This window comes from Peromyscus eremicus, chromosome 1 (genome assembly GCF_949786415.1).
Source record: "Peromyscus eremicus chromosome 1, PerEre_H2_v1, whole genome shotgun sequence".
NCBI lineage: Eukaryota > Metazoa > Chordata > Mammalia > Rodentia > Cricetidae > Peromyscus > Peromyscus eremicus.
The window spans coordinates 93,719,043-93,745,014 of record NC_081416.1 but is presented as its reverse complement, the minus strand read 5'-3'; the positions used below and the strand labels follow the sequence as shown (position 1 = coordinate 93,745,014).

The 25,972-nt window shown below is 43.8% G+C and overlaps 1 protein-coding gene across 1 annotated transcript in view; it reads left to right on the top strand.

Moving 5' to 3' along the window:
* Ppfibp2 (PPFIA binding protein 2) overlaps positions 1-25,972 on the top strand; it is a 165,843-nt gene that overhangs the window by 134,893 nt on the left and 4,978 nt on the right. Inside the window, 14 exon segments of the mRNA XM_059269181.1 lie at positions 140-215; positions 1,611-1,714; positions 3,530-3,597; positions 4,298-4,355; positions 5,120-5,161; positions 9,178-9,319; positions 10,244-10,276; positions 10,664-10,805; positions 11,407-11,535; positions 21,995-22,145; positions 22,397-22,508; positions 22,733-22,821; positions 23,128-23,250; positions 24,522-24,647. Of these exon segments, the coding sequence (XP_059125164.1) occupies positions 140-215; positions 1,611-1,714; positions 3,530-3,597; positions 4,298-4,355; positions 5,120-5,161; positions 9,178-9,319; positions 10,244-10,276; positions 10,664-10,805; positions 11,407-11,535; positions 21,995-22,145; positions 22,397-22,508; positions 22,733-22,821; positions 23,128-23,250; positions 24,522-24,647 (1,395 nt within the window).

Sequence of the window (25,972 nt, the reverse complement as noted above, 5' to 3'; positions counted from 1 at the left end):
CTAGGCCCAGCTGGGCCCTGACTTTCTCTTTTGGGGGTCCTCAGGGGTCTTCTATGGGATTTTCTTCATTGTGTTCCAAATGAAGTTAACTAGGGACTGCTGGTGGTGTTAATCTTGATCTACTCTTATACCATGACAGGACCGTCGGATAGAGGAGCTTACAGGGCTATTGAACCAGTACCTAAGGGTGAAGGAGATTGTGATGGCAACTCAGGGTAAGAGGAGGAGGAACCCCATTTCCCCTGAAAGATATTTCATCTACTGTATCAGAGGCAGGAGAAATTCTCTTTTCAGATCCTCTGTCTCCTGATTGGAGATATACTGGAGAGTGGATCTGTGTGTAGACTCTTGGATGATGCAGATGGTGATTTCTGGAAATTTCATCAAATGAAACTTATAGGGACTGCCTAAGAAAATACAGCATTTAGGCTTAGCTCTTGGGAATCCTCCCCAGTAGAGGGACTCCAATCTGTCTTCTTAGGATCCACCTTAGAGACAGTGACAGAAATCACACTGAGTCGGTCAGAGCTCTCATGGGCCACAGAGCCTGTGAGTTTCTTACAGGATCTGAAGTTCCCTACAGATAGAGAAGACACCTTGGGGACTTCCATGAGTCTCCAGGTGCCCAGGTTGCCATGGAAAGTCATGTATTTCATGTTTACCATGCAGACCAGGGCAGCATACAAGCAGCGTGTATATTCATATTAGTACAGTGTGCTCATGTGCCTTGTGCAGTAGACCTGGCTCCCATTGTGGATCCTGCAGGGGCAGTTACTTTGCACAGGAGGGTTGTTTGAAGGGGATCTGATTCTGGCGGAGCTACTGACCCTGGAAACAAACCTTGTCTTTGCTGGGATCGGAACTGACTGGTTCCTGCCTAAGGAATCTGCCAAGCCCCACACAAACGCCTCAGCCTCTTTTCTCTAATTCTTTGTGATCTTGGGCCAAATACCTCATAGGACCTGATTGCCCTTGACCAAGAAATAAGAAAATTGGAAGCAAGAAGTGGCTTACCTCTGTTCCAAGGGTGAATTTTGACCTTAAAGTGACTTTCATGGTAGCCCTTGATTGCGTCCTGAAGAATTTTCCCAATCACAGTGTCAATGTCTCTTTATGTAGTAATTACTTTTTTGGTCTGATCAAATACCCAACAAGAAGCTTGCTAAGAGAGGAAGAATTTATTTTGGCTCACAGTTTAAAGACACAGTGTGCCATATCAGCAGGAGTATGTAGGGACTCCTCGTATTCTGATGGGCCAGGAAGTGGAAAGATTGGACAGGAATGGGCAGAGCAGTAACCCCCAAGGATCACCATACAGCTCAGCAGCCCATGTCCTCCAATGAAACTCTACCTCTGAAAGGCATCACAGACTCTCAAAACGGCAATGCCATCTGAGAACCAAACAGGGACATCCCATACTCAAACTATAGCACTTTACATGTATCTTAGTATTTTTGCTTTTTGAGACAGGATGAAGTGGAAACCCCCAAGCTGAAGCAATCCTCCTTAGTATTTGTTAATGAAGAACAAACACCATGAAGGTTTTGTGGTATGAGTTTCTGAGAAAGTCTCACAGTGGTGATTTATCAACGTTGCTTTACTATTTCCAGGGCCTTCGGAGAGAACCCTCTCGATCAATGAAGATGAAATGGAGGGAAGCTTTAGAAAATGGAACACCACAAATAAAAACCCTGAGGAAGTATTGAAACAAGAGGTACCATACTTCCTCCCACAGTGTGGGGTTCAATTGTCCTTAGGAACTTGCCTTGACCTAGAGAGGCATCTGACAGACACCTGTCATCAAGCATCTTAACTGATGAATAGTTCAGGCCAGGAAATGGTCCTCAAGCTCTGGCAAGAAGGTTTGGGGAACAAGGCCTAAGCTCTGGCTAGGGAAAGCATGGGGGCCACTGGGACTCTGGAGGGCAAGAATTTTCCTCTTTAATTGGCTTTCTGTTTATCTTTCCTCTCTGGCATGTAGCACAGAACAAGGGTAGTGTTTTGTTTTGTTTTTTTATTTACGAAGGCTTCTCCAGAGCTTGCTGTCATGACTTACTCCCAGTGGACTTCATGAGTGAATCTGTCTTGACCATAAAGAGACACAGGCGCCTTCCATGGCAATGCATTCCTGCCTCGCACATGCCTGTGTCAGCCCCTCCAACCGGCACATGGATTTTCTTCTCCTTGCTTTAGAATATGACCCTACTGTATCACTCTCTAGAACTTGGTTAAACACAGATAAACAAACGAGTTCGTAGACAGAGGCCTGGGGAGGAGAGGAGGGGTTGCACCAGGACTAAAAGATTCACGAACTCTAGAAAGATCAAACTAAAAATGATTGTTTAACAGTGCGGCTTAATCATTTCTTTAAAGAGGGATCAAATGTCCTCCAGTGACACCCCCACCCCATTATCGACTCAGTAAAAGTACATTTTGTTGCTGGTAGTTGTATCTGAGCAGTAATCAGGACTTGTTCAGTTTGTCTGGTGGTTGTTGCTATGAGCAGTGTGCATGGCACAGTTCTCATGACATTCAACATGGGCTCTTATTTTACTACAATGAGGCTGAGTTTCAGAGGGGTTGAGTAATATTCTCTAAGTCACACTGTAGGTAGGTAGCAGAACGGGACTTGAACCCAGATCTGTCTGACCAGCAAGCTCCAGTTTTTAATACCTGTGCTATGATGTTAGAAATTTTCCTAGAGAAAGCCAGAAAGACCTGGGGCTTGAGGGAAAAGACAGGGTTCTATGGTCAGTGCACCAGTAAAGACTGAACTGTGTCCTATCATCCTCATTATCTCAGACTCACCCTGAGATGATGTTTTCTTTCTTACCTTCCTAACGAACCCCTGCTCACTTCTCAACGTTCAACCCCAGTGTTCTCCCCTCTGAAGCCATGTCACAGTCTACCCATGGAGAGGGAAGTTTCTTCCTCCCCTTCCCGTGTTATGTCATTGGTGTCAGTGCCACAGCAGGTGGCAAAGTTCCTTTATCCTTGCTTATTAATCTGCCTCCTGGTGTGGATTATGCTTCATTCCTATGATAGGATTGGCAGGCAACAGATGGTGTGGACATTTGCTGAGTGACTATGTCCCTAGAGTCCTCTCAGTGAAAGTCACAGAATTTGACTCTGGCTCACTTAAGCCAAACGAGGGTGTTTAAGGTTGTGTGGGATAGTGACCCATTGAATGAAAGAAGGTAAGAGACAAGCTATGAAAGGACAGAGGCAATGACAGCCCCCAAGTATTGGGAGTGTGCTGCTGGGACCTGGACTTATGTCTAAGGTCTAGAGCTTAGGGATAAAGCGTGATTTGACCCTGGTGGCTTGACATGCCTAGTGTCTCTCAGAGCTTGGTGTATGCTTTGATCCCTGATAAGGATTTCTTGAAAGAGCAAAACATCCATATGAGTGCACCTACCATGGCTGTAGCCAGGAACAGAAATATTTTTCTCAGAGGCGTCATCAAGGGGAAAGTTTGGTTCCTAAATGGTAACTACCTTCTATTGCTGCTCTTCTGTTTGTGAAACAGGTATCACCACGATGCAGCTCTTCCTCCCCAGGGCCACCTCCTTTGCCACAGAAATCACTGGAGACTAGGTAGGAGAACTGAACATCTTTCTCTTCTTGGGGCTCAGAAGGTTGATGGTGACTGGGCAGGTGTGGTGAGCATAGCCGCAGGGTTCTGAGCACAGGGTCAAGCCAACCTCTTGTGGCTACTGAGGGGATTTCTCTCCCACAGGCTGAGTCACTGACATTGAGAAAAGACCTAGTCAGGGGACTTGTTGGCTATCATCCCTCCATTTCCTCTTTGGCCACTTGTAGCATTGCCCCTTTACTATGCATTGGATATCCTCAACAGAATAGCCCCTATGAAGACCTGAGTCTCCTGAGCTGACTACTCAGGGCAGGTAGAGCCAGAATGGACAGCTGGAGGATCCTAGGCATGCTTCAAGCTGTGCCTGGCTGGTGTGCTTGCCTCCTCTCAAGGGGGGTGCCTGCAGCTTCCTGCCCAGATCACTTAGATTTAAAGACAAGCCAGTACCAGCATTTTCCCTCCACTTGAGTTTGCAGACACTGGGATTGGGATTCCCTTGGGAGACCCAGTAGTTATATTAACAGTCCCACTCACTGGTGGGCCAGGCTTTCCCCAAGGTCTTATCTTACACAGGGGTTACCTACTCCAAGCCTAAGACAGGCTTCTGGTTAAGCATCTGACATGCCCGGTGCATGAGTGTCACCAAATGACTATGAGTGTCACCATGGTCACTATGAGTCTTTTTTTTCTGTGTTTATCCAGGGCTCAGAAGAAACTCTCCTGTAGTCTGGAAGACTTGAGACGTGAATCTGGGGATAAGGTCAGCTCATTAACTGGCTGTGTCAAGTACTGAGTTACTCCTTTAAGCCCATCAGAGTGCTAGGATGTGCAGGTGGGCACAAGCAGTTTTTGGGGAACATGGGAGCAGGAACAACAAGGTCTGAGCCATATACCACATCACACCAGAGAAGATCATAGGATTCTGGCCTCATCTCCCCAATGTTCTGGGATCTCTGCAGGGGTTCTGAATGAAGGAGTAACATAGGTAAAGGGGGTAATTTCAGGAACACAGCCTGGGATAATCAAGAACATTAGAGAGGTAGCTTTTAAAAAGTCTGGAAAGATCTGAGAAGGGCTTTGTGGCCCCCTGTGTAAGAATGGACTTAACCATGTGACTGGGCCCAGTGTTGGAGGGAACAATGGAAGGCTTTGAGCTTAGCAATGACTAAGCACCAAGTCCTGCCCTGAATAAGCCTCTGGTGAGCCATGCTTCATACTGCCCTCCGATCTCCATCAGAGTGCATGGTGGAGAGCCACAGAAGTTGGAGTTGGCAGGAGCCCATCCCCAGCCATATGCCTCTTGCTCCATTGGTCAGACTTCTGGCAACTGCCCAGGATATCTGTTCACTGGCTAGACAGTGGCTTGTTTCCAGCTGTGAGTGGTGATCCTCTAACATGAAGGATGGGGCAGTGTACTTACATCTCAGTGCATCAGATGTAAATAGGCAGGTGGTTCTGAACTCCTGATGGTGACTAACACAGCTTTCTTTTTCTCCTCATGTTCGAATCCTTGTCACTCCATAGTGTGTCGATGGGAACCAGCTGTCCCTGGTGGGAGAGCCCAAGGTACATTCATTTATAATATCTTTATTGCCTATCCTTGGTTGTAACGTTTGCTAGAGTATTTTAACAAGGTACAGCTTTTGTAGCCTTAAAATAAGTTAACTGTAAGAATTAAAGAATGAAGAAAGGGAAAATTCCGTTGTTGTGTAGTCCATATGCATAAATCACTTTCTCTGCCATTATCCTTGGTGTATCATTTACCATAATCACCTCTGGTTTGTAGGCTCAGAGAAACTAATCTCTGAAGAAGTCTAGGCTTAATTACTATATAGAAGGTGTAACCTACACAGGAGAATGTTGGCAACACTCCTCTTCTCTCTGAGATGCCACGGTTAAAAACACAGGTGTGCGCTCAGTCTGCCTTCAGTGAACAAGTTATGTTATAAAAACTCCGATAAACCCATTTTCTCCTAGATTGCTGCTGTGGCAGGTGATAACAGTTCTAGGCTGGTAGACCAATATTGAGCCCATGGTAAACTGAAGCTTCCTATAATTAGTGTCAGCCCCACCCAACCACCATCTATAGCATTGTAAGGGGGATGTACTGTGCATTGCCCTTCAGTCTCCTCTGCCTTCCAAAGGAGACATGAGGCTTCACTACATGTGCCTTGAGAAGGCTCTTTATACTTTCACACCACTATGGCAGAATGGAGCATTTCTGCTCTTCTAACTCTTTGTGGAAGAAAGACCTCATCTGTACCTTCATATCTCGGTAAAAGGCTTCTTTTCACTTCTGTGCTTAAGACAGTCAGTGCTTTGGTTAGCCAGCCATTCCTCGGGCCATGGAGATTGTTGAGCAAATGTCTCCTGGCTGCTTTTCTGTCCCAATACTTTGGACACACAGTCCCTTGTGTTTTGTAGCCCCTTGGCAAAGCTCTGGGGCCTAGCCATCACTCTTCCAGCCTCAGCTTCAGAAAAGTCATTCAGTTATCTCTGAATAACAGATGTAAGTGGCCACTTACTTCTTTGGGGATGCTGCTGGTTCATCATTCATGCTTTACGACATCGAGTTGCTTACTGTGGAAGATGAGTGATGTGGGAGTGCTTACAAAGAGTGCATTTTCCAGGTTGAAACTAGCTCTCCCACACCTTTGATCATAATTACAATCTTATGAAACTTCACTTAGTTCAACATGACCACCTCTTCCCTCCACACACACCCAGCACCATTCCACAAGTATAGTAGGCTTTTCACAGCATCTCCTTACTGTGGTCCCTGGCCTTAAACTCAAGCTTTTTATGCTGGAGTGTTCCTTATGTCCCAGTCACCCTTGCATTCTGACTGCTCGCCTTGTCTCCTATGGAATGAGTCAGTCCTTCCCATTCCCAACACTCTAGAATTGAGTCCTCCAGCCCTCTGTAAGTACTTTCTTCTCAGAGCTGTACATCGGCTTCTCCTGTGTGTGTGTGTGTGTGTGTGTGTGTGTGTGTGTGTGTGTGTGTGTGTATGTGGATCAGCAGACTTGAAAGCACTCATTTCTCATTGGATTCTTTCAATTGTGCCCTGGGACAGATAGGCATGTATTCTAGATGCAGCCTGTGGTGTGCTTTTCTGGATCTAGGGTCTGTTCTGTTTGTCTGCTGAAAGCTGTTCGCTGGGCTCTGTGCGTGTTGTTATTTTCAGATTCCCTAAGGGAGGAATTGCTATTCTCCTGTTAAAAATGACCAAACAGAGGGTTAGAGAGGTTAAAAAGTAAGGGCCTTCCCTGAGTCACTCTGACCCAAAGCTTAGCCCTCTCTGAGCTGGCAGGCCACCCTTTGTTCTGATTTAAAGCAGGTGGGTGATAGATTCTGCTCTGCTCCTTGGCTGTTCACTGCTGGGTTATACTTGAAGACAGGAAACAGAACTGGGGTCAGATGTTCCTGTCTCCTTCCTGTTGGGCCTTACCATGGCACCTCTTTCTTCAACAATGAGTCATTCCCTCAGCTTTGTATCTTGACTAAAGCAGAGCTCAGAGAGCCCATTCCATTGTCCTCTGTTCCTTATGGGGCTGGAGCCTCACTCATCCTTGGGCGTACCTCAGCTCTTCAGCGTACTCTCTGGGTGGTCATGGACGGGGGCTTTCTGCTGTCCTGGCCCTATATTAGGGTCTTATGTGACACAACCAAAAACCATATTGAAAGTCCTTCCCCGTTTTGTATTTCATATGGAAGATGGAACTTGGTGTCAGATTCTTTGATTCTCTAAACTTATAGCCAAAACAAAAGCAACATTTTATTGTGTCTGCATGCATCTGAGGTCACCTTAGGGTGGTTGGTTTTCACCTTCTCCTTCACTGAAGTAGGAGCTTTCTTGTTTCTGTTGTTGCCTCCTCATGCAGGCTAGCTGACCTTCAAGTTTCTGGGAAAGTCTCCTGTCTCTGCCTCACATCTCATCACAAAACTGCTGGGATACAGATGCGTGCCACCACATCTGGCTCCTTATGTGGGTTTCAGGAACTGAACTTGGGTCATTGGGCTTGTGCAGCTAGTGCCTTTGCCTGCAAAGCCATCTCTCCAGCCCACAATTCTGTTTTGACTACTCCCTTCCCATAGTCTGAATCTGACTGAGTATCAGAATAATCCAAGACGCTTGTTAAAAATACAGACTCCTGAAGTGGGTGCGTTTTCAGAGGGTCTGATTCACAGGGCCAGGGAGGAGCCTGGGAGTTGGTGTTGTTTTTGATAGTGCCTCAGGTGAGAGTGAGGCAGTGGATGAGCTAGCACTGGGAAGCTGCTGGGCTGGTCCACATGTCTGATCATGCCTGACCTCTCTGCCCTGCGGGTCATCACAAGCTTGAAGATGTCATGCTCTTCATCTCTGGAGGTTCTGACATGGCTACTCATGGACCAGATTTCTTTAACAATCTTGCCTCCTCTCTCCATATTTCCCATTTCTAAGCTCATCTGTGGAGGCTCTTGTCAATATGCAGCAAATGAACTGATTTTCAAACAGCTGCTGGGACACAGAAGCAAACTGAATTCTGCTGAAATGTACTGCTCACTTGACTTTCAGTGAACGAAGCTTCAAAAGGCATCTTGGTCTTGGCAGTCATCCAGTCCCATTCTGACTTGCCAGTTTTAAAATTGGTTCCACCTCTCATATTGCTTTTCTTCTAGGTGTAATCAAGTGACCCATAGTTGAGTCTCTCAGTGATGTCATCTTACTTTCTCTTTGTTCTCACACTTGCAATGCATTCTATATGTTTTTCTCAGGTTTGTGGCATTAGTGATCTTTATATACTTCTTGACAGAATAAGTGCTCGTCTTTCTCTTTAAATCGGCCTACTTCTTTGGGGTTTCTTTTTAGCCAGGATCCAACTACAGGGCTTGTTGCACCAAGGATCCAACTACAGGGCTTGTTGCACCAAAGTAGTACCTCAAAGAGGATGATTCTAAGTTCCTAATGGAACTGGGTTGGATTGTAGCCTCCAGACTCCCCCAATGTATGCTTAGGTTCTTGCTTTGTCTTATTATGATACTGGACAAAAGAACCATTATCATAACACAGACTTTTCCTGCTACTATTTCAGATTTAGACTCTCATATCACTGCTATAGCATGGCCTTCCATTAGTCATGGTCAGTATAATCTGTGCTCATGGCTGTGCCCTTGTAGAGATCTGCCTTGGTCTGGTGTGACCAAGGGTCTTACTTAGCAAAAGCCTCTCCTTCCTGACCACAGGAAAGCAAGTACGGGGAGAGCAGGGAAACCTGGACCAGACTGCTCTCTTCTCCCATCAGCAAACTGTGGCTTGTGTTTTTGAAGATCCAGGGAGAATTCATAACTATGAATTCACTAAACTTCTAACATGGGACAAATGGCACAGGACTCTTTGGATTTGGGTTTGATGCTATCTCTGTCTCACTGTGTGGGTAGATCTTTACCTTTCTGCTAGACTAGGAGAAATGACCTTGGAAAGATCTTTGAGACAAGCTGAATGAAAAGTGACTCTTGCAGAAAGGGTTTATGCACACACAGATTTCCTACTGGTTTGAGCCAAAGTCTAACGGTTAGTCTGGCATCTCTCTTTCCAATAGGACAGCTCTTTCCTGGTGGAGCAGAAGTACCCTACATTACCTGGGAAGCTCTCAGCAGCCACACCCAATGGAGAAGCTGCCAAGTCTCCTCCCAGTGCCTCCTCCCAGCCTGACTCCTCAGGGAGCAGCCTGCTGAGGCTGAGTAAGTGTCCAGCCCCTGGGTTGGTGGCCTCAGGAACTCTGTCCTTAGCACTTACAGTCACTGTAGCGATAACTGCAGCTCACAATTAGGAATGGTGGGGGTTGTTTCCGGGCAAGTTGTGTCCCAAAGTGGCTCCACTTTTCAAGAGTCCCTGTCTGGATAAGCTGCTACCCAAGTTATTGTCCCTCCATTCTCCTTTCTGTCCATTCTTCCTCAACCCCTGCCTGTCCTCCCCACCATTGCCTTTTTTTCTCTCCCTCTTAGACATCTCCATTTACTCTTCATGCCCTGCTTCCTTCATCTGTCATCCTGGTCTTCTCTCTCCCATGTCTGCCTTTGATATAGCCCATGTTACCACTAGGCTGACACTGTACAGGCTCCCAAGTTAGAGTGTTTCAGATTCAGTCAGCAGCAGAGGATTTGATGTGGTCCAGGAATGAATGCTTTGGTGCTCACAGAGTTCTCCCTGCCTACCCCCAATTCCTCCACCTGCCCTTAGTTCTCAAAACCCAGTTCTGCTCTGGGCTTCCACAGCTCCAGATAAACCCTTAAATAACTGTGTTCAGTTTTACTCAGACTGTTTGAAGTCATTGTAGTGTGAATCCTGGCACTGGTGCAGGGGCATGACTTAGAGTATCCCCCTCACCTGCTGCTGACCCTCTCTCCCTGCCTGTGGGCACCTCAGTTTGTAAGAAAGTGGCACTAGGGTCCATTGGCCTGATGCCTCTTGTCAGCATGCTGACCCTGTGGGCCACCTTGGTCACCCTTTGCCTTGTCCTTTGTGGGATGTTTTTCTTTCTGTTTAAGTTTTTCTCTTTTGCTCGATGATACTCTTTTTATTTCTTTGCTTCCCCGTTACTGTTGGGCTGGACTTTGGCCTCTCTTGCTTCTTCATGTGACTTCTCTGCTTCTGGGTTGCTGGAGATCGCGGCTGGAGTGTCAGTGCTCCCGTATTAGGTACTGTGACTGTTCAGGTGAGGTAGAATGTGAGAATGCCTTTGTTTTTCATTTCTGCTGCCCTGCCCACATTCCAAAGTCTCCCTCTGATTAAATAGCCAGCTCCTTGTTGAAATAGTCTTCAATTACTTGGACCCCAAACTCTTAGAATTGAAGACATTAAATCACTTAGATTTGAAACACTGGCCTCAGCAGTTCTTAGTGAGAGGCCTGGGAGGTGTCCTGTACTCTTTAAGCTCCTGGTACCTCAGTAGGAAGCTCTATCCTAAAGGTAACACTGGGAAGAGTGTTCTGGACTCCCACAGAAGGATAGCTCTGGTATAAGGGTGGGGTTCCCAAGGTTCCCCTCACTCTCATTCACATGCCTTTCCATCCTGTCCACCTTAGGGGACACAGAAAGTGGTTGGGAAGATACAGTCGTGGCCAATGAACTGTCATCTACTTCATCTGGTACTGAGTCAAGCCCCCAGTCTCCCCTGACACCAGATGGCAAACGGAGCCCCAAAGGCATCAAGAAGTTCTGGGGAAAGTAAGTTGGTGGTAATGGTCGTAACCACATGCTTAGACAAGGCAGAGGCTGTCTGAGTCCCTGCTCCCTCACATATGTGCGTAGCTGCAACAGCAGAGTAGTCACATTCAGAAAGAAGAATGTGAGTTATTTTGTGGGACTCAGAGAAGTGGGACAGGCAGTCATTATAGAGAGCTAGCTGCCACGTGTCTTTCATTCTAGGCATCCATATGTCCTATGTAACCTGTTCAGATTCTCAGCAGATTAAACTACCTGAGCTTCTGGAGAGGCATGAGAATGGGCTCTTCTTTTCTTGGGAGCCAGTCTGTGTCTCATAAAATCTTTTAAAGACCAAAAGCTGAGTACTTACTAGTCCATCTGATTCATTCTGAACAGAGGCAGAAGCTGGAGTCTCCTCAAAGGCATCAGCCTTCACTTTGATCCTCTGAGGAGTGCCCCAAAGCCCAGAGTTAGGCTTAGTTTTGAATCTCAGATTTTAGTGGAAGCACTGTTATAGGTCATCTTCCCTGGCTTCAGAACAGGGACTGGGAAGGGTATTGCCTAAAGCCCTGAGCCTGGCCTGACTAGCCCTCACAGTCTCTGTGGATTCCTTTCCATACAGAATCCGAAGAACTCAGTCAGGAAATTTCAACACTGATGCACCAGGGATGGCAGAGTTTCGACGAGGTGGCCTCCGGGCAACTGCAGGGCCAAGACTTTCTAGGACCAGGGACACCAAGGGACAGAAATGGTAAGGCTCTATCCAGCCCATCTGCAAAGAGCTTTGTGAAATCCTGTCCAGGATGCAGTGTGAGTGAGTAAGGCTGGATGTTCCACAGCCTCAGAGGTTAAAGGCAGGAGTCTTTCATATAGAATGTATCTATTGCCCACACTCACAGGTACTGAGGTAAAGCATGAGGCTCCCTGCAGCTGGACATGGTTGGGGTAGAAGGCTGTGTTAGTTACTTTTCTAGCTTTTTCAAACGAACAGAAAATCACCAAACATGACAAAAGCAACTTGAGAAAGGAGCTCATTCTGGCTTACTTCTCAGCATGATGGGGAAGGCATGGAGGCAGGAGCTTGAGGTGGCTGCTCACATCTTCAGCCAGGAAGCAGAAAGAGATGAGCTGAATGCTGATGCTCAGCTAACTCCCTCCTTTTTATCCAGCCTGGGACCCAGCTGATGGAATGATGCTACCTAAAGTTAGGGTGGGTCTTACTACCTCTATTAACCCAACCCAGAATCTCTCACGGAAGTGGCCAGAGATTTGTCTTCTAGGTGATAACAGATCCTGCCAAGTTGACAATATTAGCCATCAGAAAGGCTATTAATGGCTATGCTCCACTGTCACTCATTCTTGGTTATGCCTTTCACATTGAACTGTGAAGCTCCTGTGAAGCCAATAAGAACAGATTCTGGAATCCCAAAGCTTGGTTGTTCTCTCTGCTTAACCACCCATAACTGCAAGCTGCATGCTATTATATGACGTCTGTCACTCTACTCCCCACTTGTGAAATGGGGATAGAAAATAAGTATTAAAATTTTTGTGAAAATTATGTGAGCTACTGCACATCTCACCCAGGCATCAGCCACACGGCCACTCAAGGGTCAATATCCTCTTGTCTTTGGAGAGTCTTGGGGAAGCCTGCATCTGCCAGTATTCCTCATAACTCCGCTATAGCAAACTGCACTGAAGGGTGGTAACTTAAGGAGGCTGCTAATGTATGAGTGGCATGGACATCAAAGTGCTGGGTTTTGCATGACTGTCCCGTCATGCCCTGGTTTTTTTTTTTTTTTTTTTTTTTTTTTGCTTTTTTGGAGGACCCACCACCCAGCTCCCAAATAAATCACACACAGAGGCTTATTCTTAATTATGAATGCCTGGCCTTAGCTTGGCTTGTTGCTTGCCAGCTTTCCTTGACTTAAATTATCCTGTTTAACTTTTTCCTCAGGGCTTCTACCTTTCTCTTTCTTCTGTAAATCTTACTCTGTGGCTTGTTGTGTAGCTGGGTGGCTGGCCCCTGGACTCCTCCTCCTTCTCTGGCTACTTCTTTCTTCCTAGATCCCTCCTCCCAGATTTCTCCTTCTATTTATCCTCTCTGCCTGCCAGCCCTGCCTATTTCTTTCTTCTGCCTTACTATTGGCCGTTCATCTCTATTAAACCATCAAGTGTTTTAGACAGACACAGTAACACAGCATCACAGAGTTAAACAAATGCAACATAAACAAAAGTAACACAGCTTAAAATAATATCCCCCAACATTTCCCCCATTTTGTTTAAATAAAAATAAAGGTTTTAACTTAAACATAGAAAGACTATATACAATATCAATTACCAAGTAAGGATTACACTCACAATGTCCAGTTCATTTATGTCTGGCAAATTTAAAGAAAATACTACGTTAGCTATTATATCTTAGTGAATCTAAAGTTTTACACCTAATTTACTTTCTATCATAACTAAAGAAAGCTGCAACTATAATGATCTAGTCTTCAACTCCATCAAAGACCCAGAAGAATGTAATATTATCTAACAACAGAGACATTTGCCTTCCTGGACAGTCACCCAAAGTTCCTCACAATGTTGGGACATCCATCTTCAGTCTACTGGCCTAGAATATCTGGCAAACTTTTCTATGAAAGCAGGAATTTTGGACTGTCCTGTCTTGTTTTGGCAAAGTTCATCAGTCACTTTTCTCTGTGCCCTGTAGAATGTCTGGCAGATTCTTCTGTGAAGCAGGAACCCTGAAGGACCATCCTGCCTTGTTTTGGCCAAGTTCAGTGGCCGCTTTCCTGTGTGTCCTGCAAAATGTCTGGCAGACTCAGCTGCGAAGCAGGAATTTTGCAGGACTGCCCCACCTTGTTTTGGCAAAATTAAACAGTTTTTTTTTTCCTGTGTGTCCTGCATATCCTATCTACACAGCACATTGTCAGCAGTCAAAGGCAGGAGCAGTTTATTTGCCCAGTGGCTAACCTTGCCACAATGAAAACAAATTCTGTAAGAAGTTTCTTCAATGTTCATCATCTCTGAACTAAATTGGTGCTGCCAGAGCAGATGTGTCTCATTGTCATGAAAAACTTTAAGTTAACAAAACATTTTAAATGCCGTATTCTATAGGTCTTTGAAGTACTTGAAGGCCACCTATCTAAAATATATCTATTTAACCTAGAAAACATACCTAACATATCTATAAATTTGATTGTTACGAATGACTACTATGTTCCTGATTATATAGTTTATAATAATAGCTTTCAAAAACTAGGAACTTCACCCTACAAATTAACTACACAGGCATAATACTTCAAACAAAAATAGAATCATACATATAATATGTTGTAACAAAAATAACCTTAATTTTTTTCAACATAAAAAATCCTTTAAACAAGAGTAGAAACATATAAAGTATAATAAAAATAACTTTAAATTTGTATCAATATTCTATATTTCCCTAAATGATAATAAACATCCATAGCCCACCAAATAACCAAAAAACACCCATACCCCCCCAAGTCTTGGGAATGTGGGCATAGTTTTCTCCATACTTCTTTCTGCTGTCTGTGGGCAAAGTATCTTTAGGATCCCAGAGAGAAAATTTTGAGATAATAACCAAGTCCTGAGAAGACCAGCAGTAACCTTTGCTGATAGATGTATTACCTATCAAGTTTCAGGAGGTCTCGACTGATCAAACCTGATCCATATTAACACTGAAGGAATCCACAGCCTCTTGCTTCCTGTGGGAACAAAACTCCAAAGCATTTTTGATTTCCACTTGAAAAATGTATTTTTGACTTCTTTTTTAAAGTTAAGATAGCCCTAAAGTATCTTAAAGGTTGTTTTTGCAGTCCTGTTCACAAGCCTATGTGTTCTAGCAGCTATGTCTTGCCCATCAACAATCAAAAAAGTTTAAAATCAACACAATACTCTACAGGATTCAGACTCCCTATGTATTTCCCATCTTACATGGCTTTTTTCTTTTACTCTCTCTTTAAAGACTTTATTTTATTTTTAAACTATTCATTTTTTCTATGACTATACCCTTTTTGTTTTTTTAAGCTATGCACATTGTTAAACACACTGTAACCTGTTTAGATGTTTTTCCGTCTGGACCTCTTTTATTGCATATCTTCAGCCTTTTTTTGACTCTGTGAGCAAACCTGTAGACCTCTGCCCTCAGCTTTGGTGGCTGGCTTTGCCACTTCTCTGGCCACGAAAGCCAAGCTGAAAGCTCACAAGCCAAGTCAAAGGTTCATGCTGAGAACTGCTTCAACCTTCCTAGAGCTCTAAAATGCCAATGCTTATGCTGTGGCAGGCATTTTAGTTTTTGTTCCTACTTATGCTTACTAGCTACTCAAGGGCTTACTGACTGGCAGAAACTGTTGGGCCAAGACTGTTAAAGGAGCTGTATCCTCCCCTCTCCCTTTAATTTTTCAGCTTTCTCAGGCCCAAGGCGTTTTCAATCCCCACGCTGGGTGCCAAAATGTTGTTGTTTGTTTTTGCTCTTTTGAGGGTCCCCGGCCTTAGCTTGGCTTGTTGCTTGCCAGCTTTCCTTAACTTATCCCATCTATGTTTTGCATCTGGGCTTTTCCCATTCTCTTTCTTCTATAAAATCTTACTCTTACTCCATGGCTTGCTGTGTAGCTGGGTGGCTGGGCCTCTGGAATTCCCTAGTTAAAAATACACAAAAACAGCAAATTTGTTTGGAGGTGTCCCTAATGGAAGTTTTCCATTATTCTTCTTACTCCTTTCTTTTGTTCTCCCTGTTCTGAGAGATCATTTCCCACAAACCTATACTTGATCCTTGCTGTGTTTGGTGAAACACTTTTCCATATCAGTAGCCCCTGTGACACAGGCACCTCCAGTAGACTCTCTGGAAACCTGATTTGCAGAGGCAGTTTTGTACTTTAGGTCTTCCACAGAATTGGAATGTGCTACTTAAAATCTACCAAAGTGACGTTAACTCTCTTGTTTGCCCTCAGGATTGGCACACATTAGGGAGAGAGGTTCAGAAGATGCTCATATTGTAAATTCTAGTTCCTAGAAATACCACAGTTTTCTGATGAAGAGAAGAGCATTTCCTGAAAACATGTTCTGTTGTTCACAGACCTGCTGTGCGTGCCCCCTCCCCCCAAGGATCCTTAACTTATTGCCACTCTCAAATTTCAATACTTTGCCGGAGCCTCATAGTCTTTGAGACACAGGACCTTCCTACATTTACCTTTCACTGATGAGTATCGTCACACCTGAGTTATAATCCATTATAAAAGGAGGAAGGTGGTGGTGATCCTTCTAATCTCAGATGTACATCCTCAGGAAATAGCAGCTTTGGGGGCGGGGGTAGGGAACCTTAGGGCACAATTAAAAAGCTGTCAGTCAATTTGGAACCAAAGAAAGCTTATCTATATATTCCATAATTAGATATTGTTATTTGCCAAACAATTTTTCTAATTTAGAAACTTTGTTTCTGGATTTTCAGAGATGAGAAAGTAAAGGTACAGAAAGCTTCAGTGCTGTGTCTTTAAGGATTGAGTGTAGCAAGGGAATCCTTGCACCAGAGTGGAAGAACATTTATAAGACCAACAGGCATTTCCCTAGCCTCTGGGCTGTGCTCCTGTCACTCCAGGGCCTGGGGTAGCAATGTTAGAAATTCCTTTTGCCTAAGGAAGGAGCTGCCCTGCAGGGGCTGATTTGCTGGAATGTCTTTGTGCTTTGTGGACCATGATGTAGGGTTGAAGAGTGAGGAGGTCCTGGTGAGCTTGCTTTGTTTATCTTATAATGCCTATGGTAACTATGCCTATGAAAAGAAAGACTGTTATTACCCTTAAGGAGAATGTAATTATGTACCAATGCCCTCTGCCATGTAATTTGTGGACATTTAATGCATAATCTTTTACAAGAAGTTGCCACTAAGTTGGGGAAAGCATTTGATTCCTGAGAGCTCCAGCACCAATTCTTTTTCCAATGAAAATTAATGTATTTTGTAAAATTTTGACAGTGTTTTATAGAAAATTTCAGGTCATGAAAAAACAAAAACAAATAAATGTTACTGATTTTTATCCCATGACACACTGTATACAGAGAGAGTCTATTGCCCACCATAGCCTTACCGAAATTTTCATTTAAGTTTTTTCTGTTTAATTTTTTCTGCTCTTACAGACCTTTACAAGCTTACAGTTTTTGTCGAATTTAATTTTCACATTTTTTGGTTTAGTTTTTGAATTTTTTGTATTGTGTGCCAGTTTTAATTAATATCTTTATTATTGATTTCTATGCACTCTCTGCATATTGAGGTTAAGCCATATCTGGTAATTATGGATGAGATAATTAGGGGCTTATACCAGAATTTTACTTTTGTTAGTGAGATTCAATAAATGAAACTTTTATATTTATATATAATGAGGTTCATTGATTTCCTTGTTTTTGTTTGGGGACAGAGTTTTAGTTAGATAGCCAGGCTGATCTGAAATTGAAGATGCCCCTGCCTCAGCCTCCCAAGTGTTGGGATTACAGGCTTGTGTTAGGACACACAGCAACTTTTCTTTTGGCTTTCATTATCTTGTTTGAATTTTTCTCACAATATTTAAAGGCTGTATTTAAATGATTTACTTGGGGATTCATTTGAGCATGTGAGTTTAGTGTGAATTTTTGTTTTGTTTTCTCCTCAAGAAAAGGGCAGTGAAGTGTCATGTTTAAGGCAGATAGTTTCTGGAGCCATATGCTGGATCCCATTTGTATCAGTTACTTTTCTGTTGCTGCGATAAAACATCATGACCAAGGCAACGTACAGAAGGAAGGGTTCATTTGGCTTAAGGTTCCGGAGGGTGAGAGTCCATCAGGGTAGGAAATTGTGGCAGGCATGGCAGGAGGAACAGCCCAAGCAAGAAGTGGAGAATGCTTACTATCCCCAGTCAAACACTTCCCTTAAGCAAGCCTGTGCCTCCTAAGCCTACCCAAAGAGCACCACCAACTGGGGACCAAGTATTCAAATCTGAGCCTATATGGCACATTCTCAATTTGTCTGTGTGTGTGGAGGCGGGTTACATTCTCATTCAAACCACCACACCATCCGTGGAGGTTTGCCAAGTTGATGTACTGAGAACATTGCCCTTCAGGACTTTGGCATTATGAGACATCTCTAAGCAGATGCTCACTACCCCAGACATATTTGATTGCCTTTTCCTTCCCATACTTACTGTCAAATTCAGTTTCATTCGAAAGGTAAAGAATCAATTAGAGAGGAGCCAATCGGAGTGTTGAGCCAGGTGCTTTGAAACTGTTTAAACATTGCTGACTGTTCTCACTCACACTTTCTCTAATTGTAGCTCTGAACTATCCCTTGCACTGGATGATAACAGAAGAGCTAGCTATTTTGTATCAGAATTTTACCTTTGTTAGTGATACTTTTATAAGTGAAATTTTTCTGCTTATATATAATGAGGTTCATTGACTTGTTTTTGTTTGGGGAACAGAGTTTAGTCAGATAGCCAGGCTGGTCTCAAAATTAAGATGCCCCTGCCTCAGCCTCCCAATTGGGGGACTGGTTAAAGGAAAGCTGAGTTGGAGAGCCACTTACTTTGTTCTTACTAGGCTGAGCATATGTGGGCCAAGGCACCTCATGTTGTGTTTAGTTTGGCTTAGTTAATCAGCTGTCCTAGTGTACAGATGTCTTCCCTGGTTACTCTTACTCCCCACTGAGCTAGTTGCCCAGCATGCTAATGTGAGGATGCAAATCAGAGGTCACACCCTAGTAGGAATGTGGCCATGGTGAATATGTACAAAACCAGAATCGAATCTGGAAACTTCTTACAGTCATCAGACATGCACAGTCCTAAGCAGGAGGTTTGGTTCTCTTGAGTGTTTAGTCAAAACAGAAATCCCCTGCTGTCAGGAATGTGCTTGCTAATAAAGTACACAATTGTGAATGTGCCCTGTGCTCTCCTCAGCCTTGGGAATGACACATTTGATCATCTCAGTTACATTGCTTTACTGCCGCTTGGAAAGGTGTTTTGAGCATGACAATGTGGTTTGGCATCTTTTCTCTTCTCAGAATGATTTTTCTAGTGTGCTCAGCCATGGCCCTGGCAGAGTGGATCGGAGATTCTGCCTCTGAAAGGTGTGGAGGTGCTGGGTCTGATACTGCAGAGTGGGGAGATGTACAGAGGAGTGGGTGGGAAGATCCTAAAGATAAAGGCACCTATATCCTGATTGCCTTGAAAAGTCCACAGAAATTTTCCAATTATAATCTCAGGAGCCCTTAACTTCCCTCCTTCAGGACGGAAATATCCCTCTGATATATAGAATGTTTCCCTCAGTTTCCAGAAATAAAAAAGTGAATAAAACGAAAACCTATACACATGTGAAGCAAAAGTGATAAAGTGAACATTGATATCAAGAGAAATTCTCATGTTAAGAAACAAGTATAGGGCTGAGGGTGTGGTTCAGCCAGTAATATACCAGCTATGCAAGCATGAGGACTTGAATTGAGATCCCCAGCACCCTCATAAAAGCCAAGTGTGGTGGCACATGTCTGTCTGTAACCCTAGTGCTGGAGGGAGGGGAATAAAGATACACAGATCCTTGGAGCTTGGTGGCCAGCCAGTCTAACCAGTTGGTGAGCTCAGGATTCTGTGAGGGGCCCTGACTCAAAATGTAAGGTAATAAATATACAGTGCAAACACATGCATATGCCCACACATGAGTACAGGCACACGCAAAAGAAACAAGTTAAAAAGCTGGGTATGGTGGCTCATGTTTATATTGCCAGCATTTAAAAGGTATATTGTGAAGAATTCAAGGCCAGTATGAACCACAGGATGAGGCCTTATTTCTAAACACTGAAATAAAACAAAGCAAATTATAAGCCAAAATGCCAGAACCCATCAAGAGCAGTAAAGGCAAGAGATAGACTTCATACAGAAGTGAAGATGTATATTAATATAAAGTGAGACACGTGAACTCACTGTAAAAAGGTTGTCATTTCTTACTTATATACTGTACTGACATCAATAAAAACAGCATAAATCTGATGCCCCTGCTGGAAGGACATAGACAACATACTGTTTAAGGGGTCGTGTCAACTCAGAGTCTAAGATTGGCCACCACACTGTAAAACCTGAGCTGTGTAGTGTTACCATTCATATGTTAACTTAATAGAAATGTTGTGAAATGCCACCAGTGGTTCTGAAAATGCACATGATAGTGCCAGTTGTAAATTGTGGAGCTGATTCTGTTTTATTAGTTCTTATAATAAAATGAGGGCTGGTGATGTAGCTCTATTGTAGAGTGCTTGCCTAGCGTGTATAAAGCCCTGAGTTCTATCCCCAGCACTGCATAAAGTAGGCATAGTGGTGCACACCTATAATCCCAGCAGTCCTGAGTTGGAGCAGGCAGAAGGATCAGACGTTCAAGGTCATCCTTGAATATATTGAGTCTGAGGTCAGTATAAGCTGCATTAGACCCTGTCTCAAAAAAAAAAAAAAAAAGATAAGCATTAGCAGTCAAGCTAGAAAGTGGAGTGAATGAAGTTCTATTTCTTAGAAAGTATTACAGAGCTATGGGTATATGAAGAAGTGGTCAGAGTATACACCTTAAATGTGAGAGTGAAAAAGTACTACAGAGCTATATTTCAGAATTCATTTAAAACTTTTGAATTTTGTGGCAGATTTCATTATGTTAAATTTGTAATTTTTTACAATGTTTTCTCATTCCAAATATTCCCTAATTCTATATTCAAATTTTATATTTTCTATACAGAGGATGCCCGGATTTGTACAAATTCTAGTCTTATAAAACCTGAATCTGTACCTATTTGAGCCCTGCTGAAAGCTAAGCTCTGGGCTGGGAGTGTTCAGTATCTATCCCAGTACTGATTCTAGAATGCTGGCTTCTTTCTGGTCCTTTAAGGAATTCTGTTTAAGGACAGCTTAGCCAGGTATTCATAAAGTTCTTAAAACCATTCCTGCCTGGTAGGGGGGCAGCTGGCTCTAGGTATCCAGGACTTCTGTGTCTACCAGTTCAATGAGGCTGGACAATGTAGGTAGTCCTACAACAGTTACATAGACTCACTGTACTGAATCTGCATAGACTCTTTTCTTGTCACTCCCTAACGATAAAATGTAACATTTGCACATGCCCTTTGTGTCGCATTAAGTGCTGCAAGTAATCCAGGTATTATTTAAAGTATTTGGGAGGATGTGTGAAAGTTCTATATAACGTAAACACTACATTTTATATTTGGGGATGGAGTATGGTACCATGGAGAACTGTTCTTTGCTAGAAGGGAATCTCTCTGAATAACTAGTCTTCTAGATCCATAAATCCCCATTTATATTTAAAACTGAATATGAAATTTTTTTGTCCGCCCTTTTCGATGACTCAGTTGGGATTTCGAATCTGCCATTACATTCACACTTCAAATGAAAAATTGATGTTTAAGAATGGATGGTTTTTAATACCTAGTTGTCCTATCTAGGAACATGACCTAGCTCTTTATTTATTCATATCTTCTTTCATGTTGCTCTGTTGAGTGTTGCAGCACCGTCACCCCACTGTACCTCCATCCCAGCCAGAGAGTGTCCACCCTCCTTAAGGCAGCTCCTAGAGAGGTTATCATTCTAGTTGGTTTGATAGGGATGTTTTTCATTGTTTTAATAAAAGCTATAGTATAAGCTGTGTTACTTTTATTCGTTCTTACCTGAGTAATCTCTCAGATTGATGTTATTAATAAGCACTGATAGTCAGATATGTACATGTATGCATTTCTGTTGATTATAACGGAATTGCCTCTAGTATTTCATTAATAAATAAGGTATTCACTGTTGTAAGTTAGAAGAGCTTTGGCTTGTGTTTTCCCTCTTTTTGTGTTAGAGAACAGGTTGTCTTTTCCTAGTCTCCCAAGCATTTCCCAGAGTGTTAAGTCTTACAGACAAAATGATTTGATCATAAGGTGTTCATTGTGCATTTCTGGACCTATGCGCAATAAACAGTCCCCTGGGGATCATGGAGGCTACCCCATGCTCAGAAAAGCTGCAGTTGAAACATAAATCCTGTTATTAAGGTGGCTCTAGAGTCTTACAAACATGGGTGGGTTGTGCTAGAATGCCATTCACCTTGTTGGTTCTTTTTTAAAAAAGAGTTTTTATCTGAAGCTTTGTGCTATGCAAAGCCCCAGGTTCCTTATAACAAAAGCATGCTCTTCTTCTGCTTCCCAGTGATGCCAATGCCCCTTTTGCCCAGTGGAACACAGAACGTGTATGTGCGTGGCTAGAAGATTTCGGCCTAGCTCAGTATGTGATTTTTGCCAGACAGTGGGTGACATCTGGCCATACACTACTTACAGCTACCCCTCAGGACATGGAAAAGGTAAGGGCTGAGCATGAGAAGTTGACAGTGCATGGGGACTAGTGCATAGGTAGGTGATGGCTTCCATCTACCCCATATACACAGAGGGTGGGACAGGGAAGGCCTAGATTCCCTACTGCTATAGATTAACATCCCAGGGCACTGTGCCAAGATCGACCACCACCCTCGATCTTTGTATCCTGACATGACATCCTCTGAGGATCAAGTTATCTACCAAAACTTGACCTGTGGTCTTCATCTTTTGCTTTCAGGAGCTAGGGATTAAACACCCCCTCCATAGGAAGAAGCTGGTTTTAGCAGTGAAAGCTATCAACGCCAAGCAAGAGGAGAAGTCCGCGTTGCTAGACCACATTTGGGTGACACGTAAGGACAAGCGTATATTTATTAAGAATGTTTCTGGCCGTTCTGAAGGGCAAAAGAATTTCCCATTGAATGTATGCCCCAAAGATGGCAGCATTTTTATGAAAGACGGGTGGATTCGTAATGCTTTGGGATAAAACAAGGGCCTCAGAATGGTCATTTGTTGCTTTTCCCCTTGGCACCCACATTGTTTGTTCTCATAAATCCTAACACATCTGTTTTTGTAGGGTGGCTTGATGATATTGGCTTACCCCAATACAAAGACCAATTTCACGAATCGAGAGTTGATGGGCGAATGCTGCAATACCTAACTGTGGTGAGGATTTTCCCTCCAGTATTTCTGTTGTTGTAGTGAGCACTCAGTCCAGGTGTCCCCATGGTGGTCATTTCAAACTTGGTTCTCCTCCCTTCCTCACGTCTTAAGGTCCTGAAATAGTATCACTATTACATAAGGCATGCCAAATGCCAAAGTACAAACCATGGCGATAAGTGAAGGTGTTGAGATGTCTCTGAGCACCTTTCTGAGATGTGGAAGGTGTGTCTGTGTTTGGTCAGGAAAGAATTGCTGGGGTCTTTTGTCACCTTAGAAACTAGCTTGTCAACCAGAACCTTTCTCTTCCAGAATGATCTACTCTTCTTAAAAGTCACCAGCCAATTACATCATCTCAGCATCAAATGTGCTATTCATGTGCTACATGTCAATAAGTTCAACCCCCACTGTCTGCACAGGAGGCCTGCTGATGAGGTGAGTGAATGTACTAGCTGTCCAGGTGGCCCTGAGTCAGGACACCTGAACTATCCTGTGTGAGAAAATGAGGATGGCATCATCATAAAATGCACAATGGTGCTTAAGATTCTGGTACCTATAAGTCCCCTATTGCCTATACTTTGTGTCTAATGGTATTGTCACTGAACTGCTGATCCCCCACCCTCACTCAGGGTAGTTAGCCAAGTCATCATAATGGTCCAGTGATTTGTTATGACATAAAACACGGGAAAAAGGAAAGACAGTAAGGAAACATGGTGTCAGAGGAGGCAGAGGAAGCAAGGTCCAGGGGATCAGAGGGCACAGAGTTACAAAAGTACTAAACAGTTCAGAGTGTGTTACTCTTCTTGCTGGTGCAAGATTAACTAGCCTTCAGGCTAGGCTAGACACATAGGATCTTACTAGAGGGGAACTAGTGTCAACAAGTGCAAAGGACCACATATGGGTAGTATGCATAATAATGTTCTATAAACTTCAGGACTTCCCTTTGGGCCCCAAACTGAAGGTCTGTGGATCACATTGACCTCCTCTGTTATGGGTAACTGGCCTGACTCTAGTTCCTTAGGGATTTAAAATGCCTACCTTTGCTTTGTGTCCTCTTACTTCCTTGCTATTCAACAAATAAATCTTGCAAGCCTTCTTCGTGAGTGCTGAGTCTTTTGAAGCCCACAAGGCCATGTGAAAACATACAAACATTACTGTATTTTATAAAGATTGATTTTATTTGTGTGTGTGTATATGTCCCATATATGTGGGTGCTCACAGAGCCCAGAAGAGGACGTCTGATCTCTTGGGGCTCTAGAAGAACAGTAAGCACCTACACTGCTGAGCCAGCTCTCGGTACCCAGCTTCAATATCTTAGTGTAGATTCCCTTAAAAGATTTGCCCGTGCCAGGGAGTACTTTTGCCTAGAAAACACTTGACTCATAATTGGATCTTTAAAATTCTGTTGCATAACTGAATAAAAACCTATATTATGTCTTTATGTATTTCTGCCAAAATTAGCCAGAAGATTAGGGCATAACACGATAACGGAGTCAGATATTTAAGTATAAACATTGCAGCAAGATTCAATAAGATCCTAATTCTTTAGAACTGGGCAGGCTCTCAGGCAAGTGGCCTGGTTGGCTTGGGTTGCTAGGCCTAAGAATCTGCTGCTCTGGTGAAGCATCTGGGACAAGACTCTTGAGAGGTGCTGACCCTACACAGGACAACATGGAGCCTAATTTCTCCACTCTCCTCTATTACAGAGTAACCTTTCTCCTTCAGAAGTTGTGCAGTGGTCCAACCACAGGGTAATGGAGTGGCTGCGATCTGTGGACCTGGCAGAATATGCACCCAACCTTCGAGGGAGTGGCGTCCATGGCGGCCTCATTGTGAGTGGCTCTCGGGGCTAGCCCACATGCCTTGGTGTGAACTGGGGCATTCCCAAACCACCTTTCTGTCCTGGTTTTGTTTCTGTTGCTGTATTAAAAATAACCTGGAGCTAGAGTTTTTCTGGTCTTGCCTGGCCCACAGTCAGGACAAATCTCTCTAACCCGCCAGTCCCACAGCAGCTCAGACCCAATCAAGTAAACACACAGAGACTTATATTGCTTACAGACTGTATGGCTGTGGCAGGCTTCTTGCTAACTGTTCTTCTATCTTATATTAATCCATTTCTATAAATCTATACCTTGCCACATGGCTCGTGGCTTACCGGCATCTTCACATGCTGCTTGTCATGGCGGCAGCTGGAAGTGTCTCCCTTCCTCAGCCTTCCGCTTCCCAGAATTCTCTTCTCTGCTTGTCCTGCCTATACTTCCTGCCTGGCCACTGGCCAATCAGTGTTTTATTTATACAGAACGATATCCACAGCAATACCCTGACAAGAAGCAACATAAGGGAGAAGGGGTTTATTTTAGCTCGACTACCGGCTTCAGTCCATCACTCCAGGGCAGTCGAAGTAGCAGGAGCTCAAGACAGCTAGTCACATGACATCTGCAGTTCAGAGGAGAGGGTGAACACATGAATACTTCTGCTCAGTTCCTTTCTTAACTCTTATACCACCCGGAAGCTAGCTCATGAAATGGTACCACCCACGTTCAGGATAGGGCTTCCCACCTCAGGTAACCCAGTTAAGAAAAATCCTTCACAGTCTTGCATGCAGGCCAACCTGTTCTAAGCAACCCCTCCTTGAGACTCTCCCCAGGTGACTCCACTGTGTCAAGTTGATGACTAAAGCTAAGCCTAATACTTTGTAGGGGCTGGGCATTCTAATAAAAAAAAAAAAAAAAGAGGTACTTCATCTGAACCATTTTACAGAATTTGAAATCTCAAAATATTTCTGGTTGAGCATTACTGTACCTTACAGAAAGAACCAAGATGGCTTCTGCACGAACTTCCTCAGCTTCAGTCCAGAGAGTTCCAGTTAGTCTGGTGATTGTATTAGATCAGTCCTGAGCAAGGCAACTTCACCTGTTCCCAGAGGAACACGGGGGCTGGGGAAGTGAGGGGGAGGTCACCATATGCAATTTCCTGATTGCCATGATATGATCTTTATCACTACTTAGCTCTGTCAAGTGTCAAGGCCAGAAGGGAAGTGTGGAGGTGGTGGCCTAGATGCCATCAGAGAAGACTGGAAAAGAGCCTTATCACAGAGGCCTGCTAGCCTGTGAAGATGAGGTTGTCTGTCAACAAATGTGCTAGTCTGCTCAAAGCC